Here is a 16,214-nt window from a genome sequence, read left to right as displayed (position 1 = left end):
AAGCATCAAGGAAACCAAATTTGACATCTACTAATCACTTCTTCATTCATTGATCGCCACGTATTAAGAGGAAGATATCAAGGAAACCTAATCTGACATCCACTACTTGCTTATCCATTCATTGATTGCCATGTATTTTTGATCAAAAACTTAAGAACCTCTGGTGTTAGACATAAGGTACTTCCAATGCTTAACAGATGAAGTATATCCAATGATCGGTAGAAGGTTTCTCTTATGCTCAGTGGGAAGTACTTATGATGCTCGATGGGAGATATTTCTGATACTCGGTAAGACTTGATTATATTGCTCGGTAGATTCTAATCATATTAATTGGGTGATCTTAATCATATTGCTTGGCGAATCTTAACTATATTGCTCGGTAGATCATAACCATATTGCTCAATGGATAATTCATCCCATCATTAACAAAGCTATAACGAGTTAAGAAGAATAAATTTAGTACAAAACACCAAATAGAGTGTTGTGCCAAAGGATGTCCACATATCTTCATAATGACATGATATTGTCCACTTTGTGCCTAGGCCCTCGTGGCTTTGCTCTTGGGCTCTCCCCAAAAGGCCTCATGCCAATGGAGATATCTTGCATCCTTTTAACTAATGATTTTTACCAACTCTTTCCAATGTGGGACTTTGATTGAACCCCAACAATCCTCCCCTCAAACGAAGGACCACAATTACTCTCATGGTCTGGGCCTCCCTGCGCGCATCCGGTCATCCTGACCTGTTCTGGGCCTCCCCGCAAGCATCCGTGACTGGTCATCTTGACCTACTCCGGGCCTACCTACGAGCATCCGGCCACCCTGACCTACTCGCCTCACCGCAAGTACCCGATCACCCTGACATACTCCAGGCCTCCCCGCTAGTATTCGGTCACCCTGACCTGCTTCGGGCCTCCCCGTGAGCATCCGGTCACCATGACCTACTTACCCCCTGCAAGTATTCGGTCACCTTGACTTGTTCTGGGCCTCCCCGTAAGCATCCGCGCCCGGTCACCTTGACCTACTCCGGGCATACCTGCGAGCATCCGACCACCCTGACCCGCTCTAGGCCTCCCACGAGCATCTGGTCACCCTGACCTACTCCGGGCACACCCTCAACTTCGTTCAAGGTCACCCCATATGGTATCTGGTTCGTACCATGGCTCTGATACCATTTGTTGTGCCCAAAGGATGCATACATATCTCCACAATAATATGATATTATCCACTTTGGGCCTATGCCCTCATGACTTTGCTCTTGGACTCTACCCAAAAGGCGTCATGCCAATGGAGATATCTTGCATCCTTTTAACCCATGATCTTTACCAACTCTTTCCAATGTGAGACTTTGATTGAACCCCAACATAGAGTATTCCAGAACATTCTTTACTCAGTCTAATTTAGATGACAATTTAGAAAAGTCGACAAGTGTCTATCTTTTTTTTTTTTTCTCTTATCATTCCCCTCTTAATTATGGTAGAACAAAACTGAAAAGAGCTTTCCTTTTTATTGGAGTCATAAAGAAACATCCAATTTCATTTATTATCAAAACAATATTTTATCCTACTTCAACACAATTTTATCTTAAAAAATATCCTTATTTTTTACGTCGTTGTAGTAGCTATGAGATTATTCTGGTTACAACATTAATACTTCAATTTTAATCAATATTAATAATACTATATTGTAACAACTACAACTCACAATTGTTATAATATAGACATTTTATCTATGATTAATACTGATTATTATTATTATATTATAGCAGCTATGATGAGTCAACATAGACAGTTTATTTTTAATCAACACTAATCAATATTATATTGTACTAGCTATAAAATTATAATCACTACATAATTATAACAATCATTTATGGTCAATATTATATTGTAACAATAATGATTTATAACTATTATAAATAAATGATCTCATAGTTACTATAACTGTATAACAACAATTATAGGATCATGTTCACTATAACTATGTGACAACTATGAGATGCTATAAAGTCACCCAAAATAAAAATAAGCTAAAGTGAGATTGGGCTATTGTTTTGATAATAAATGGGAAAAAATGGGTCCTTTTACAATTTCAATAAAAAGGTACACTCTTTTAAGTTTTTTCCCCAATAGAATAAGTGTGGCATTTCTCTAATTAATTTCATTACCCTTGCATATGCACTCAAGACTTCTTTTTAGGTTCTAGACTAAGTGAAAGCTAAAGTAGATTAAATCTAATTACAATAAGTGACCGCATCATAATCTTAAGCTTATCCTAAGCAATCCAACTTCAAAGATAGCACCGCACCAGGAACGGCTAGAAACTATGAGAGAAATATGAGGAAGATAGAATAATATGAAACCTATCAATCCCTGTCTTTATTGCACTTGAGACAGCCAATGGATTTGGAAATGGTGGAAGCTCTATAAATCTCTTAGTTTGCTCTACCCACATCCCTACTTTGACAAGAATCCTAGTTCCCACTTTAGTCTAATCCGATAGCATCTCCATCTCTATGGGTTTCAGAATGTCTGTTACTTCCAACTTGATTAAATTAGTTTCCATACCACTGCACCCTCAAAGGAATATGGGCTTTAAATTTATCAGATAGACTAATAAAAGAAAGATGGTCTACCTTCAAGATTAGCTAGAAGACATCTAGATTATGTGGAAGAAAAGAAACACATACACAATTTTATCCGATAGAGGGCGGTACTGGTGCCTATCACCACCAGCCAAGCAAGGGGACACAAAGCACAAACCCAAGAAAGCAGACAAGCGAAAAAGGCTCATCCTGAGCAAAGGGTCCCAACACAACCCTACCTGGGCGGGCCAGCGCTGTGATGATCACGATTTGATTCCTGCATTCAAAACACCACCATGCCCATATGTCGCTGGCCACCGCTGCTACGTACCCCAGTGATCATTTCACCCATCGAATTCCCCACATGCAACTAGATGATGATCTGTGATTTGCTCTAGGTGACAGCCAACCATTAGGGAGGGATTCAGTAGGTAGGTGACCACTTCTAAAGCGGTCAGGCCGGCATTTCTGCAAACACCCCACGGGTAGAGCTAGCTAGTGGGCCTGTAGAGAGAGAGAGAGAGGCGTTGTCAGGCAGTGCTGATCTGCAACGGGTTCCGTCCCAACCAAAGCAAGCATCTAGGTTTAACCAGAGATGTCTCTCGCTGCGACCGTCGGGGGATGGGCCTCCGGCTTATCCGGGGGGCTCTTGGCGTCGCGCCAAAGAGCCAAGGATGGCCTACAATTATAGAGCTGCGACAGGACGTTGGACTACTCTTGCCTGGTCACTGCTCCATGCGCAGAGTTGAGCTGTAGGGCATTCATGGAGGGGAGAGAGACGCACGCGACTGGATTTGGGATGGCGGCGGAATCAAACCTGGTCAGGCCGCCATCCAGCTTGGTTACCACATGATTTATCATCGTGATTATTATTATTTAATTAAAACTGAATTTCGGAAGATTGTCCTTCGATCACCAAACAAATCTATGAGAGAACTCGTTCCTAAAATTATGCATCAAGCTACACTGTTCCAATTTAACTAAAAGCTCCAGTCGTACCAGAGGATCACAAGCAAACCATGTGTATTTGTTTGTCAAGGCGCACAATTAATGTTGGTTCCAACTCTCAGCCCTTTCGACTCCGTTGTAACTATATTTATTTCCGACCTACTACGTACTGCTTATTTTCGAAGGCTTTTTTTTTTAAGGGTAATGTTAAATGGTCAGAATCTGATCAGCTAGACAATAAAAAAATTCTAGCTGGTCAGATTCTGGCCAACAAGAATTACCCTTTTTTTAATAGCCATGTGCCCCATTCTTACTATCAATTAATGCTGGAAGAGATTATGTCTGTTTGTTTGATCCCACATAAGATTTCTATCCGGCTAAGGGTAAATTATGGAAGTACAACAATAAGTCATTAGCAGTGACTCATGCGCCGTCTTTGTAAAACCGTCCAATGTTGAATTGATATTCTACTCAAGGCAAACTCATGAGGTTTTTTGGTCCATGGGTACTTCGGCCTACGGCCGTCTAATCCAAATTTTTTCATTAAATTTAACACATATCCCAGTAGAAAATTGAACTGTAAGAATCCCAATTACATCTTAACCACAACATCTTAATTACTTGACCCGAGCGTGAATGAATTTGGCCATGATCGGCGATCTAATCAAAACAAGTTGAATCGTCGGGAACACGATGAACACGGAGAGATTCACCAGCAAAGATTTGAATGAGGCCCCAGTGATCATTCACGATATGATCGAAATGCTTTCTATCAGATATCAAACAGAGGTTTGTACATTTACAAGGTGGTTAGCAATTTTAAATCACTGAATTTGAAATTATATGAGAACTGGCTCTAATAGAGAGATAAAATAATTTGTTGGTGAACCAAATTTATTAATTTAAATTTATTCATAAATTATTCATAAACTTTATTTCATGAATATTAATGAACCAAATTTATTGGTGCTTAAGTTTACTTATTTTATATAATTTTTACTAATGAATGAGCATTTTGAACTTCTAATTCATTTATCACCCTAAACAGAACCTCTGTTTTTTGGTTTCTCCTCGCTTCTGAATCTCCCTCTCCTGTTCCTTCTGCTTTTGTACATGTTCCCGTGATGGCATGAAAAATCAATTTGCCATATAACAATCCATATTTTATTATTAGAGGTGGGTCAAAAAATATGAATCTATTTTAAAGAAATTAATTATATCAATCCATTTTGGCTAACAATCTCTTTAAAAAGGAGGACGGATTTATAGTGTTGAAACTTATTTAATAAAATAATTAAATCAAGTCGGGTCGGATTTAAAACGAATTAAATTATTAAATAATTATTTAAATTTAACTTGATTTTTTTATTAGTTTGAGATTTTTATATTTTAAAATTTGTTTGATTAATTAAAGAGTTGATAATATAAATTTATTTTATTTATTTATTTATTTTATTTGGTAAAAAAGAGTTTTATTGACGAAGAGTATGTTCAAATATATATATACTAAATCGAACTTTACATAAATATCCGATTCAGGTAGAATGAGGAGATTTGTGCGTATGCACTTGGAATCTGTCTTTGATTCAACTGGCATGCTCCATGCACGTGAAACTGGAAGCCTAAAAGGGTGAAAAGGGTTCAAATATAACCCCACGTCACACGGCCACCATGCACGTCAGAAGCATGCTGGTCCCCCGCAGCAGAAGAAGCAGCAGCAAACATAACAGTGAGTGCGTGACGCATAATTTCACGTCCAAATTAGCCATTATTGTATTGGTTTTTGTTAGTAGACGTAATACATGCAACTAAGCATGGAGTAGGGCCGCTGTGTCCTAAAAGGGAGGTGGCAGGAGAACAGTGGAAACATGGAGGAGCAATAATGGACACATTGCCCGTGGAGGAAAGAACCTACGCTCTCACGTCTTGTCATCTCATCATCAACCATATTTGATCGTCTCTCTCCCAAAAGCAGAGATAAACAGCGCGCATAAATTGCATTCATGCTTTATCAACAGAGGTCACTCACTCACTCGCTTAGGCGTTCTCGGCCCAAAGAAAACGCCCCCCGGCAGCTCTGCTGCATCTCACCCTCTCTCCTGCACCCGTTGCAGGCGTTGCAGCAGCGACGCAGTTCCACCGATAAAAGCGAGGAGAAAGTGAGGAAGGTGATGAACTGAGACACTGCCCCTCTCTCTCCCTCTCTTCCCTCTTCATTTCCCCTCCCAGTCTTCAAGTATTGACACGATGCCTGTGCTCTGCTGCTGCAGCAGCAGGAGATGACGACTTCATTGCTGCTGCAGCAGGCCAATGTAGGAAGAGAGACATAAGAGTTATGAAGGTCGGAGCTGCAGGGGGTACGGTTGAGGCATGGCTCGCTTTTGACTCGTTTTCTTTTGGCAAGGCTTATGAATGGCTGGAGAATAACCTCAAAGAAGAAGAGTGGAAAAGGGCGAAAAAGGTCTAGTTTTCTCTGTATTTTTTGTGTCTCTCTCAGTTGCTTTCTTCTCATCTCGGTCTCATGCGCTGGCTTTCTTGTGGCCTTTAAGCGGTAGTTCGGCAGCTCCTGTAGTCTCATTTTCTCCTCGCTTAATCTGCGTCTCGCAACTTTGAATAGCCATCTCTGGGTTTTGAGAGAATGGGGATCGATTTGAACACGATCGAGGAGGAGGAGGAGGAGGAGCCGGAGCAAACGGCCCACTGCACTCCTCCGCAGTTCCCGGTGCCCGTGGCTGAAGAGACGCCAATGTGCCCGGAGTTGTGGCATGCGTGCGCCGGGCCACGGATATGGCTGCCAAAGAAGGGGAGCCTGGTCGTGTACTTGCCGCAGGGCCACATCGAGCAGCTGGAGGACCTAGATGGCGGGGACGACGGAGGCAGAGGTGGGATCTGCCGAGGGGACTTACCGCCTCATGTCTTTTGCCGCGTGGTCGACCTCAAGCTCCATGTCCGTTTGTCTTATCCCTTCTCACTTCCATTTCTTTAGGATCGCAAACAATGATTTCTTCCCATTTTTGTGGGTTTCACTTCATTTGAGGGGGGCTTCCATTGACGCAGGCCGATACCGTCACAGACGAGGTTTATGCCGAGCTATGTCTCTTTGCGGAAAGTGAGGTAGGAATTTATGACCGGGCGTTTAAAGTCCTCGAGTTGTATTCTATCTGATTTTTTTTTTTTTTTTTTTTTTTAGCAGGCTTTCGAACAAAGATTGAAGAAGGGTGAGGTTGAGGACAATGAGGCAGAAGAGAGTGTGGAACTTGCGAGCAGACCCTCTATTCCCCACATGTTTTGCAAGACGCTCACTGCCTCTGACACTAGCACTCATGGAGGGTTCTCTGTACCACGGCGAGCTGCTGAAGACTGTTTCCCTCCCTTGGTAACAATTATAGCCTTCATCATCCCTGATACGGAGCGTTTGATCACTTTTATTTAGAGCGTCTACTCTCCAGTAGTTACTTCAGTCAGTCAAATTTAGCGTCCTTGTTTTTTTTTTTCCTTGTCCTCTCTTTGGCAAGGCAAACGCTGTGTTGAACAAGTGCATATTTGCTTCTTCCTTATTTCGGATTAGGATTATAAGTTGCAGAGGCCTTCCCAAGAACTTGTTGCCAAAGATCTGCATGGTACAGAGTGGAGGTTCCGGCATATCTACAGAGGTATGCTAACTTTGGGACAAGACTGTCATTTATTTTCTAGTACTTGAACTCAGAAGATTTGCACATAAGCCTTTCGGTCATCCCTTAAATTTCTGGCTAATTTTGATGAACCTTTTGTGCTTATAGTCTTTGAATTCACTGTGCTTATTTCTTTTAAGGATTCGTATTGCCTGTTAAGTTTTAGCTTGGGCAGGTGAAGTTATTGAAATATTCTACTATATGTTATTTAAGAACCACGATATTCATTTAGGAGGAAATTTTCCATTTCTTTTAATTAATAAAATGGTTGAACAGAAAAAATAAGTTTTTTTTCAAAGAAAAAGGGATGAGTAGATATTTGTTAACTCAAACTCCTATTAAGAGATTGTGTGTCGGATGCTTCAACATACAAAAACATAATCCAGAGTGACACATTCCTAGAGACAATAAACAACTAGAAGAGCAGCTACCATGTTACTGCATTTTGAGTGGTTTCAGAAAACTCCAACACTGTGCCAGAACATCTAACTATGCTGCATCTGCCAACTCTGTTTAAATATCATAAATAAAACTTCCCTAACTTCTGATACAAAAGAACTTTCCAGCCAAGGAGAGAGATTTACCATGAAAAATGATAAATCAGAAAAAAAATCCAGTTAAATTGATTCCTATGATAAATAAAGACATTTAGTTATCTATTCCATTAACTCACAGGGACACTTTACTAGGTAATTATGATATTACTCGTCATCTATATGATTTATGATCTTTTAGAAGTCAGTTCTGATAATAAATATTGATTGTACACAAATAGAATTGCAGTTTGTAAAAGATTAAACTTGATGTTTGATGCTAAAGAAAATTCGACTATGTACCTTGTAGGTCAACCACGTAGGCATCTTCTTACAACTGGATGGAGTGCCTTTGTGAATAGGAAAAAGCTCATTTTAGGGGATGCAGTGTTGTTTCTTCGGTATGCACTGCCAAACTTCTGCTATGTATATCTCTTTGTTTTTATGGTGAAGATCCATTATGTAAATGAGTTTGCTCTTTGTGTAAAGTGGTAATGATGGAGAGCTGAGATTGGGCATCAGAAGAGCAACCCAATTCAAAAGCAGCACTAATTCTTCGACACATACCAGTAGGAACTTGAATCTAACAACCCTTCCTGTTGTTGCTAATGCTGTGTCTGCAAGAAAAGTCTTCCACGTCTACTATGATCCAAGGTATGCTTGGTTGTGTATGTAAATTCTACCTTATGTTTATGTAAAAGCTGCTAGCTTTCATGAGAGTATTAGTTCTGATAAATATTTAACTCCCGATTGTTTCACCTTAAGTTTTATGAGAATGTATTATGTCCACATTTAATGCAGTTTCCAGTTATTTTTAAGAATAATATTTGATAATGATTTTAACTTGTGTACTGTTTTAGCTATATCATATCTTAGTTTGTTTTCCACCAATGACAGCTTGCTAGATCGTGAATCGAAAACGATAGTAGAGTTTCATGGTTTGTCATGATTCTTCCTAAGATGTTTCATGTCCTGCAGAGGAAGCTCATCGGATTTCATAGTTCCATACTGGAAATTTGTGAAAAGCTTCAAAAATCCTGTTTCGGTCGGAGCGAGATTCAGAATGATCTGTGAAAGTGAAGATGCCAGAGATCGAAGGTTAGAAAATAACCTAAAACAAAATTTGAAACTGGTATCTAATGAGAAATGCATTGAATCATTCAATTACTTTCTTAAAGGTCAACGGGACTGATAACCGGGATCAATGAAGTTGACCCTGTAAGATGGCCTGGTTCGAAGTGGAGGTGTTTGTCGGTATGTTTATACACCCTTCTTTGTTCCCTCTTCAAACAATTCATTCCCTTTTGAGAAATAGTAGTGCAATGTTTGATCTAACAGAAAATTAGTATCCAATACATTTAGCACTATCAATTCTTTCCTATTCTCTTGTATACGTTACTCATGAAATTGTTAACAGTTTGTGCAAACAAGTATAGCTTTTGTCCTTTGTACCCTATTATATATATCCGTTCTTTTTACAGTTAAACCCCTCAGGTTGATATATTGACAATTAATTCCTAATGTATTTGCAATTTAGTTTTTGATACTTCCTCAAACACTGTTTAATTCTAACGCTGTAACCTAAAAATATTGTCAAGTCCCAACTTGTTACTAGTCTTACTTAATTCAAATTCCTCCCGAAGACTTAATGAGAAAATCTATTAGCTGGTCATTGGAATTAACAAAAGAGATAAAGATCTCCTTAGACCTTCACTTATACAAGGTGCACCCATTTAATTATTATAGGTGCTACCCTTTAGTTATGTTAGGTGCTCTATTTTGTTCTTAGCGAGCAGGAGTTTCCCTTTAGATACAATAGGCGGGCTGTTATGCTAATATGGCAATTGCTATTAATTTTTGTTCCCACCGGGTAGATGCTACCCTTTAGTTATACCACGTGTTATCCTTTAGTTATCTTAGAAGCTACCCTTGAATTATGGTAAGTCAACATCAACAATCATATCATATCTCACTAAATGAGGTTGGCTATATAGATCTTTTTATGTCATTGGGCTCTATCACCTATTATATCATTATCTATATTTAAATAAATTTTACTCTATTTTATAATTGCTAAAGTCTTTGGTCTTTTCCTTTTCTTCATTTAATGTGTATATTTGTTATAGTTTCACATTGCCTAACTGAAGTATTTATAGGTCTTCTAGGTACATATTCGTACCATCTTAAATATTTCTCTTAGAGTTTTTCCTCAATAGACACAATCTTGATTTTTTTTTCTAATGTTCTTATTTCTTATTTGTTTACCCTCGTAGGTCCACACATCCACTTTAACATTCTAACTCTGCGACTCTCATCTTTTATTCGTGTGCTCGTCTAAATATTACTATTTCATTTTATTATGATAGGTGATACAATTTTATTTGTCTTGTGAGAACTACCCTTTTTTTCAAGTAGTCAATAACACATGTTAAGGGAAGAAAACTTCATCTTGATATTGTGTGAAAGAGATCTTCTGATAATTTCATTTCTTATCTATTTATCCTCGTATATTCGCACATCCACTTTAATATCCTCATCTCTATGGCTTTCATCTATTCGTGTGCTCATCTAAATATTACTATTTCATTTTATTATGATAGGTACTGCAATTTTTATTTGTCTTGGGGGTGCTACCCTTTTTTTTCCAAGTAGTTGAGAACACATGTTAAGGGAAGAAAACTCTCTTCATCTAGATCTTGTGAGAAAGAGATCTTCACACAAGTTTTATCTGCTTGTAACTGCACTTTAGGCATTTTGGAATGTCGAACTCTTTCTACTTAATAGTTTCTACTGCATTGCTGATTGACGATATACTTTATAAATGTATAGGTAAGTTGGGATGATAATCGTGAATTTGGCCAGTGCGGTAGACTATCTCCATGGGAAATTGAAAGAACTGGTTCAGTTCTAGGCTCTGTCAGCCTGTCAACAGCAGATTCCAAAAGGGCCAAAATCAGCCTTCCCCTTCACAATATGGAGTACTGGGTTGCAAGTAGGTCTTTGATGTTTTATCAAAACCTGGTCACTCAAGGCAAATCTGTGTCTTAGTTGTGTCTAATCTGTGTTGAATTGTCTGCAGATGGAAATGGGTGTCCGGATTCCAGAAAATCTTCAAGTTTCCGCAAGGTCTTGCAAGGTCAAGAAGTTACAAAAATTAGAGTTTTCAACAATGCCAGTGCAGCAGCTCCTATTTCGGAGGTCCAAATCAGTCGATACTCAGAGGATGATGCATGTTCAGCTGCTGCAAACAGCTCCAAGATAAGTGCATCTGTTTCAGGAGGAATGTTCAGAGTGCCACTTGGGAATTCTGAGTTTCCTTCTGATTGCACAGGCTTTAATGAATCTACCCGATTCCAGAAGGTCTTGCAAGGTCAAGAAATTTTCTCGAAAGTTCCTCTCCTAGGAGTTCCATCTGATTCTCATCCGAGGGATGGAGCCTACTGCATGTTTGATTATTCTCCTACATATCAAGGTCTGAGCAAATTATCCAACACATCTTGCCGATCCATTACTCCTGCTCAACAGTCTTTATCACCAGTTCCAGTATCTTCCCCATCATCCGTACTCATGTTTCAAGAAAAAAAGTCCAGGAATTCATTGACAAAATCTATATCTAGCATGAAATGTCACAACAACGGCGGTGATGGCTTCTACTTTGCCAAGCCAAATTGCACAGAAACCTTCCATAGAGATTCAAACATTCTCTTTTGGCCTCAAAGCATGACTTTTCCGTCTTCCAACCCACAACATCAAGTGGTAAAAGCTGATGTTCCTCTACCACAATGCAAGTTGGGTTTGGAAAACGAGCAGAATGGTTGCAAGCTATTCGGTTTTTCTTTGACTGACACGGCTCCTCTAGCTAATCTAGTTGATAAAGCTCTACCAGCCTCACTGCTTTCCACTCACAAGAAGGTTGACGCTGTAGTTTCAAGTTCAACGCCTCGAATTCCTGTGAAACCTCTAGCGTGCAATTGCATTGGATTAAGCGCCCGCTATGCTGAGTGTGTTGCTCCATTTTAGGCCTTTGGTTTCACGAGACAATCTCTCTCTAATCAGTGCTGCTAGAAGCTATATCCGGTGGTTGTGTTTTATGAACTAGTATCTGACTTAATTTGACAAAAATTGTTTGATATCCAGCTGTAGTCTGCAAAAGAACAGCATTTTGCCAGGGTTGATCAGTAGGACTTTAGAAAAGCTGAATACAAGAAGAAACTTGGTTTCAAATGTTTCTCTGAACTTGTATCTCACTTAGCATTAGATTTGGATAAGCTGATCTTCTTAGTAGCTAATTATTTACTAAACTGTTGGAATCTGAATCATGTTAGACTTTGATCTGCTCAGTGACTGATACTTTGTTGTAAGTTAATTATGGACCATGCTAAAGCTGTTCGTATTGAGTTTTGTGCTGTCGTTAAATCTGACCCTTAATTACGTATAATGTTCACTCAGTTCATTGCTTTTCTTAAATCTGTCGATATATAACCGCCGGTCCAATTTGCGGTCCAGCAATGAAACATTACGGTCTAGCTATCGCTCTTCAGTAGGGCCCCACCGCCGTCCAACTGATGAGAGACGGAGAGGACTTGCGGGGTGTAGACCGGAAGTCGTGCTTCCCTTCAATGCTCCGATGCTTTCCCTCTCCTCCTAATGCCGATCTCTTCCAGAGGGTTTGCGTCGATGAGCGGCGACTACGGAGGCGTCCTCTGCTTCCTCGCCCTCGCCCTCGCGTCGCCGCTCTCTGCTTCTCCCCTTCGTGGCGTCTCTCCGCGAGGTCACCGATTCTGCCCCCGCATCGCCTCTTGTTTCGTAATACTCTTATCCTTTCGACGAATCGTTCTTGCAGATGAGAAGTACTTCATGGGGCCGGTGATAGCTTGCAGAGACGGCGCCGCAACTTTCCCTAGAGATCGGCTAAACGATGGCTTCTGTGATTGCCCTGATGGAACTGATGAACCCGGTTTGCTTCTTCTTCCCTCCATTTTTTTTTCTTTGGATTTTGCTTCATTCATGTCCCTTTTCCCCCTTGCCTAAACAATTACGCGACTATATCACTGGCGTTTTTTAGGATTATTCTTCCTATTTACTTGGAATGGTAGAGAGTAAGATGGATAAAAGATACAGGAAGAATGAAAGATATTAGGAATGTATGAGTCACAGTATTGTCAAAGATACTGAGAATTGGAAGTCAAGAAGAATGGTTTGTCATTTGTTTGCATGGTAGATATTTGTTGTGTTGATATGGGCAAGAAGGTTTATAAGGAGTTAAGCATACAGCATAACTTTTTAAGGAAAAGAGGAAATCTAATTTTCTATAGCTTGAGTTTTTTTTTTTCCGTTTGTTTTCAATTCATCGCTTTTCTTCCTTATGGTATGTTTGGGAGGAGGTGAGGGAAGGGTAAGTAAAGAGAAGGTAACTTTTTCCCTTTTTTGGAAAGGAGGCGAGGGGAGGAAAGGGGAACTTTTACCCTCCCTTGCCCCTCAAATGGCCTATTTCCTTACACCCCGATTTGGGGTGTAAGGAAGTTACCCTTCCTTTCCTTTCCCTCCCTTCCCTTTCCATTAATGAACCTCCGTCACCCCATCCAAATGGGAGAGGATCCTTTGGTCCACTTTTTGTGGACCAAGGATGGTCCACAACCCAATTGCGGCCGAATCGTGGCCGTAATCTGATCTAGCCGCAATTGATTGCGATCCTCATAGGTTCACCTTTCCACCCAGGTTGTAGTTTGGGTCGGAACAGGCGGCCGGAGGCCGTCACGGTGGGTGGGTGGCTGGGCTGCCGGGCACCGAGCTAGGGGCGGCTTCCGACCGTCTGCTCCGACCCAAACTGCAACCTAAATAGGAAGGTGAACCCAAGGGAGATCACAACCAATTGCGGTCAGATTGTGGTTGTGATCTAGCCGTAATTGGGTTGTGGGCCATCCCCTGGTCCACAAAAAGTGGACCAAAGGATCCGGTTTGCATCCAAACATAATGTTGTGTTTGCTTGAATGGAAATAGGAGGGAATATAAACGAAAAGAAATAAAATTATTAATTTTTTTTGTTTACTTGGAAGTAGAGAAGAGCAAAAAATTAATGCCATTTAAGTGCTCTAATAATTGTAAGTAGAGAAGATGATTTTTTTTATTCCATCCAATTACTCTAATTCTATTTCTGCTAAAAAATCTGGTGGAAATGGAGGAATATGAACTTTAAGCATTTAATGTGTTCGAATAAGTAACTAATATTGTTTTGTGCTTTTAACTCCATCCAAAGTAAATTAGAAAAAATATAATAAAGTGGAAAGAAGATAATGCAATTCATTTCTTTTACTTTCTCTTTACTTAAATGGCTTCATTTGTCTCCTACCTTCTATCTTCCAAGCAAACAAAGCATGTTTTTTCATCCAACTCAACAACAAAAGGAAAATTTCATCAGCTTTTTCTTAAAGTGCTTTTTTAACTCCATCCCCATCTATTCCCATCAAAGTGAATTCTGCTTAAAGCTTTGAGAGAACCTCAGTAAATTCTGTTTTATGTATATCTCAGTTGTCGAACCCTGTCTTGTTTATTTGCCTTTGGTTAAGCTAAGTCTTGTTTTTATGTATATCTAATATTGTATGAAATTCTTCTTATGATAATTATGTCTTCTGCAAGATGCCAACTAGTATTGAAGTTCTATACTTGGTAGATCTTAGATTTTTTGGGACTGGTAATTGAACATCATTGCTGGCTAGCACTTTGTTCTCGGATATTTGTGCTTTGATATGTAACTTTTGCATAGCTTAATATTGCTTGGTTTTTCAAAGATGGATCACTGTCCTTCTTTAATGGGCATTCACTATCATCATTTGAGTGGTTTGCGATAATTTGAATTACACAATTTACATCTAATAGCATCAATCATGATGCTTCATTCTTTGTGCTTGTGAATTTTCTGGTTAAGTAGAAGCTGCTTGGTGTTGAACCTCATCATTGCTTTATAAAGTGTGTCCAGAAATAAACATGTTTGATGATCATATTTAGTACTTATCAATTAATTTGATTAATATTAGAAAAAAGAAACTATATTATTGAACTAATCAGTTATCCACAGATATGGATGCCTATTCTTTTAAAAACTTAGGTAGGATGGTCATGCGTGAACTTGTGGAATTTGAACCGACCAGGATGTGAGGGCCATGCGGAACATAACAACTACAGATTTTTCAAACCCAGAGTTCTGCATACAAAGTTCATCATGCGTGTGTTATGTGCATTAGATGGCAGTATATTATTTACTAGTCCAGATTCTTGCTATTCATTGTTCTCATAATGTTTTGCCTGAGCCACTTATTTCTACTTGTTTACGTGCTTCAGGCACTTCTGCTTGCCCAGAAAGTAAATTTTACTGCAGAAACATGGGAGATGCACCTCGGTTCTTGTTCTCTTCACGAGTGAATGATCATATCTGCGGTACGTGTGCTTAAGCTATGAAATGAATCCTCCCGTGTTCTTTTTGCTGAAGACCCCAATGCACTTTTGATTAGATGTTAATTTGAATTACTACAACTGTTTCTTCATTATACATATTTGTAGATTGTTGTGATGGGAGTGATGAATATGAGAGTGGAGCCCAGTGCCCAAACACATGTCACAAAGATACGAATCCTTCTGAAAATAGTACTGTCGCCGTGAATCCAGAGTCCAACGATTTGGACGATCTTGATACACAAAGTAGGAATACTAGGATTGATCTCGAGAATCTCATTAAGAACATTGGAGGTGCAAATACATTGTTCATGTAGCATTGTAAGTGGTGCTGAGATGAGCTTCTAATGTCTACTATTCATGCAGGATTGAGGGCGGTTACTGCCATGCAGATGATCGTCTGTGCAATTGTTATGGTTGCTTTTTGCTGCCACCACTATCGATACAATCGGATTCGAAGAAGAAAATATATCTTGAGCAGGTAGATATTAGAAATAGCTCTCTAAATTTCACCAGCAATCAAGCTTTTTTACAACGCTTAAACGACACCCACATGATAATTGCAACTTTCTGGTGGATAAGAACATAATGTAAATTTATTTATTTTGGTTTGATTGCAACGTGAGTTTGTGTTTTGAGATATACGTAAACGAAGCTCGGACCGTTGGACGGTTCATCTGCATGGCATCTCGACCATGCAGCATAAATCTGGAGGATGGGGAAAACAACTTGATGAAGCGTATCAATGCAGATCGAGAACACGTTGGAGGTAGATCGAAGACGAATTAGAAAATGTCCCTAGGGAACGGTGTGGTAAAACGGTGGGGTTCTTTTTCATATAGTGAGGGTTTGAATTTCATGCTGTATATTTATGAATGCTTGGAACCCCTAGTGAAGTTGGAGACCTCTCTATGGTCTATCTTCCTTCGTATTTATCTCGTGGCTGGTTCTAGTCGGATCGTACTATCAGGATTATATAAAAAAAACCTAGTTAGATATTAATAGAAGATTATTAAATGATTTTTTCCATA

The 16,214-nt window shown here is 39.5% G+C and overlaps 2 protein-coding genes across 5 annotated transcripts; both read left to right on the top strand.

Moving 5' to 3' along the window:
• The first annotated feature begins 5,518 nt into the window (after positions 1-5,518).
• On the top strand, positions 5,519-12,035 carry LOC121981304 (auxin response factor 15-like). 4 transcript variants are annotated; one of them, XM_042533764.1, is made up of 12 exons: positions 5,519-5,698; positions 5,804-5,991; positions 6,148-6,477; positions 6,588-6,644; positions 6,721-6,906; positions 7,099-7,183; positions 8,045-8,135; positions 8,224-8,388; positions 8,713-8,832; positions 8,913-8,988; positions 10,564-10,726; positions 10,814-12,035. In XM_042533764.1, the coding sequence occupies exons 2-12, from the start codon at positions 5,866-5,868 to the stop codon at positions 11,752-11,754; spliced, it is 2,340 nt and encodes a 779-aa protein (XP_042389698.1). In that variant the 5' UTR covers positions 5,519-5,698; positions 5,804-5,865; the 3' UTR covers positions 11,755-12,035. The 4 variants fall into 4 exon arrangements, with proteins under 4 accessions (XP_042389698.1, XP_042389706.1, XP_042389689.1 ...); XM_042533772.1 differs by having other exon boundaries at positions 5,801-5,991; positions 6,724-6,906; XM_042533755.1 differs by having other exon boundaries at positions 5,801-5,991.
• Positions 12,036-12,272: 237 nt separating this feature from the next.
• Positions 12,273-15,803, top strand: LOC121981330 (glucosidase 2 subunit beta-like). Its single transcript, XM_042533788.1, has 5 exons — positions 12,273-12,505; positions 12,578-12,691; positions 15,073-15,168; positions 15,292-15,477; positions 15,550-15,803. The coding sequence occupies exons 1-5, from the start codon at positions 12,382-12,384 to the stop codon at positions 15,666-15,668; spliced, it is 639 nt and encodes a 212-aa protein (XP_042389722.1). The 5' UTR covers positions 12,273-12,381; the 3' UTR covers positions 15,669-15,803.
• Positions 15,804-16,214: the final 411 nt, after the last annotated feature.

The sequence above is a fragment of the Zingiber officinale genome, chromosome 1B, assembly GCF_018446385.1.
Source record: "Zingiber officinale cultivar Zhangliang chromosome 1B, Zo_v1.1, whole genome shotgun sequence".
Taxonomy (NCBI): domain Eukaryota; kingdom Viridiplantae; phylum Streptophyta; class Magnoliopsida; order Zingiberales; family Zingiberaceae; genus Zingiber; species Zingiber officinale.
This window is presented reverse-complemented; position numbering and strand designations above follow the sequence as displayed.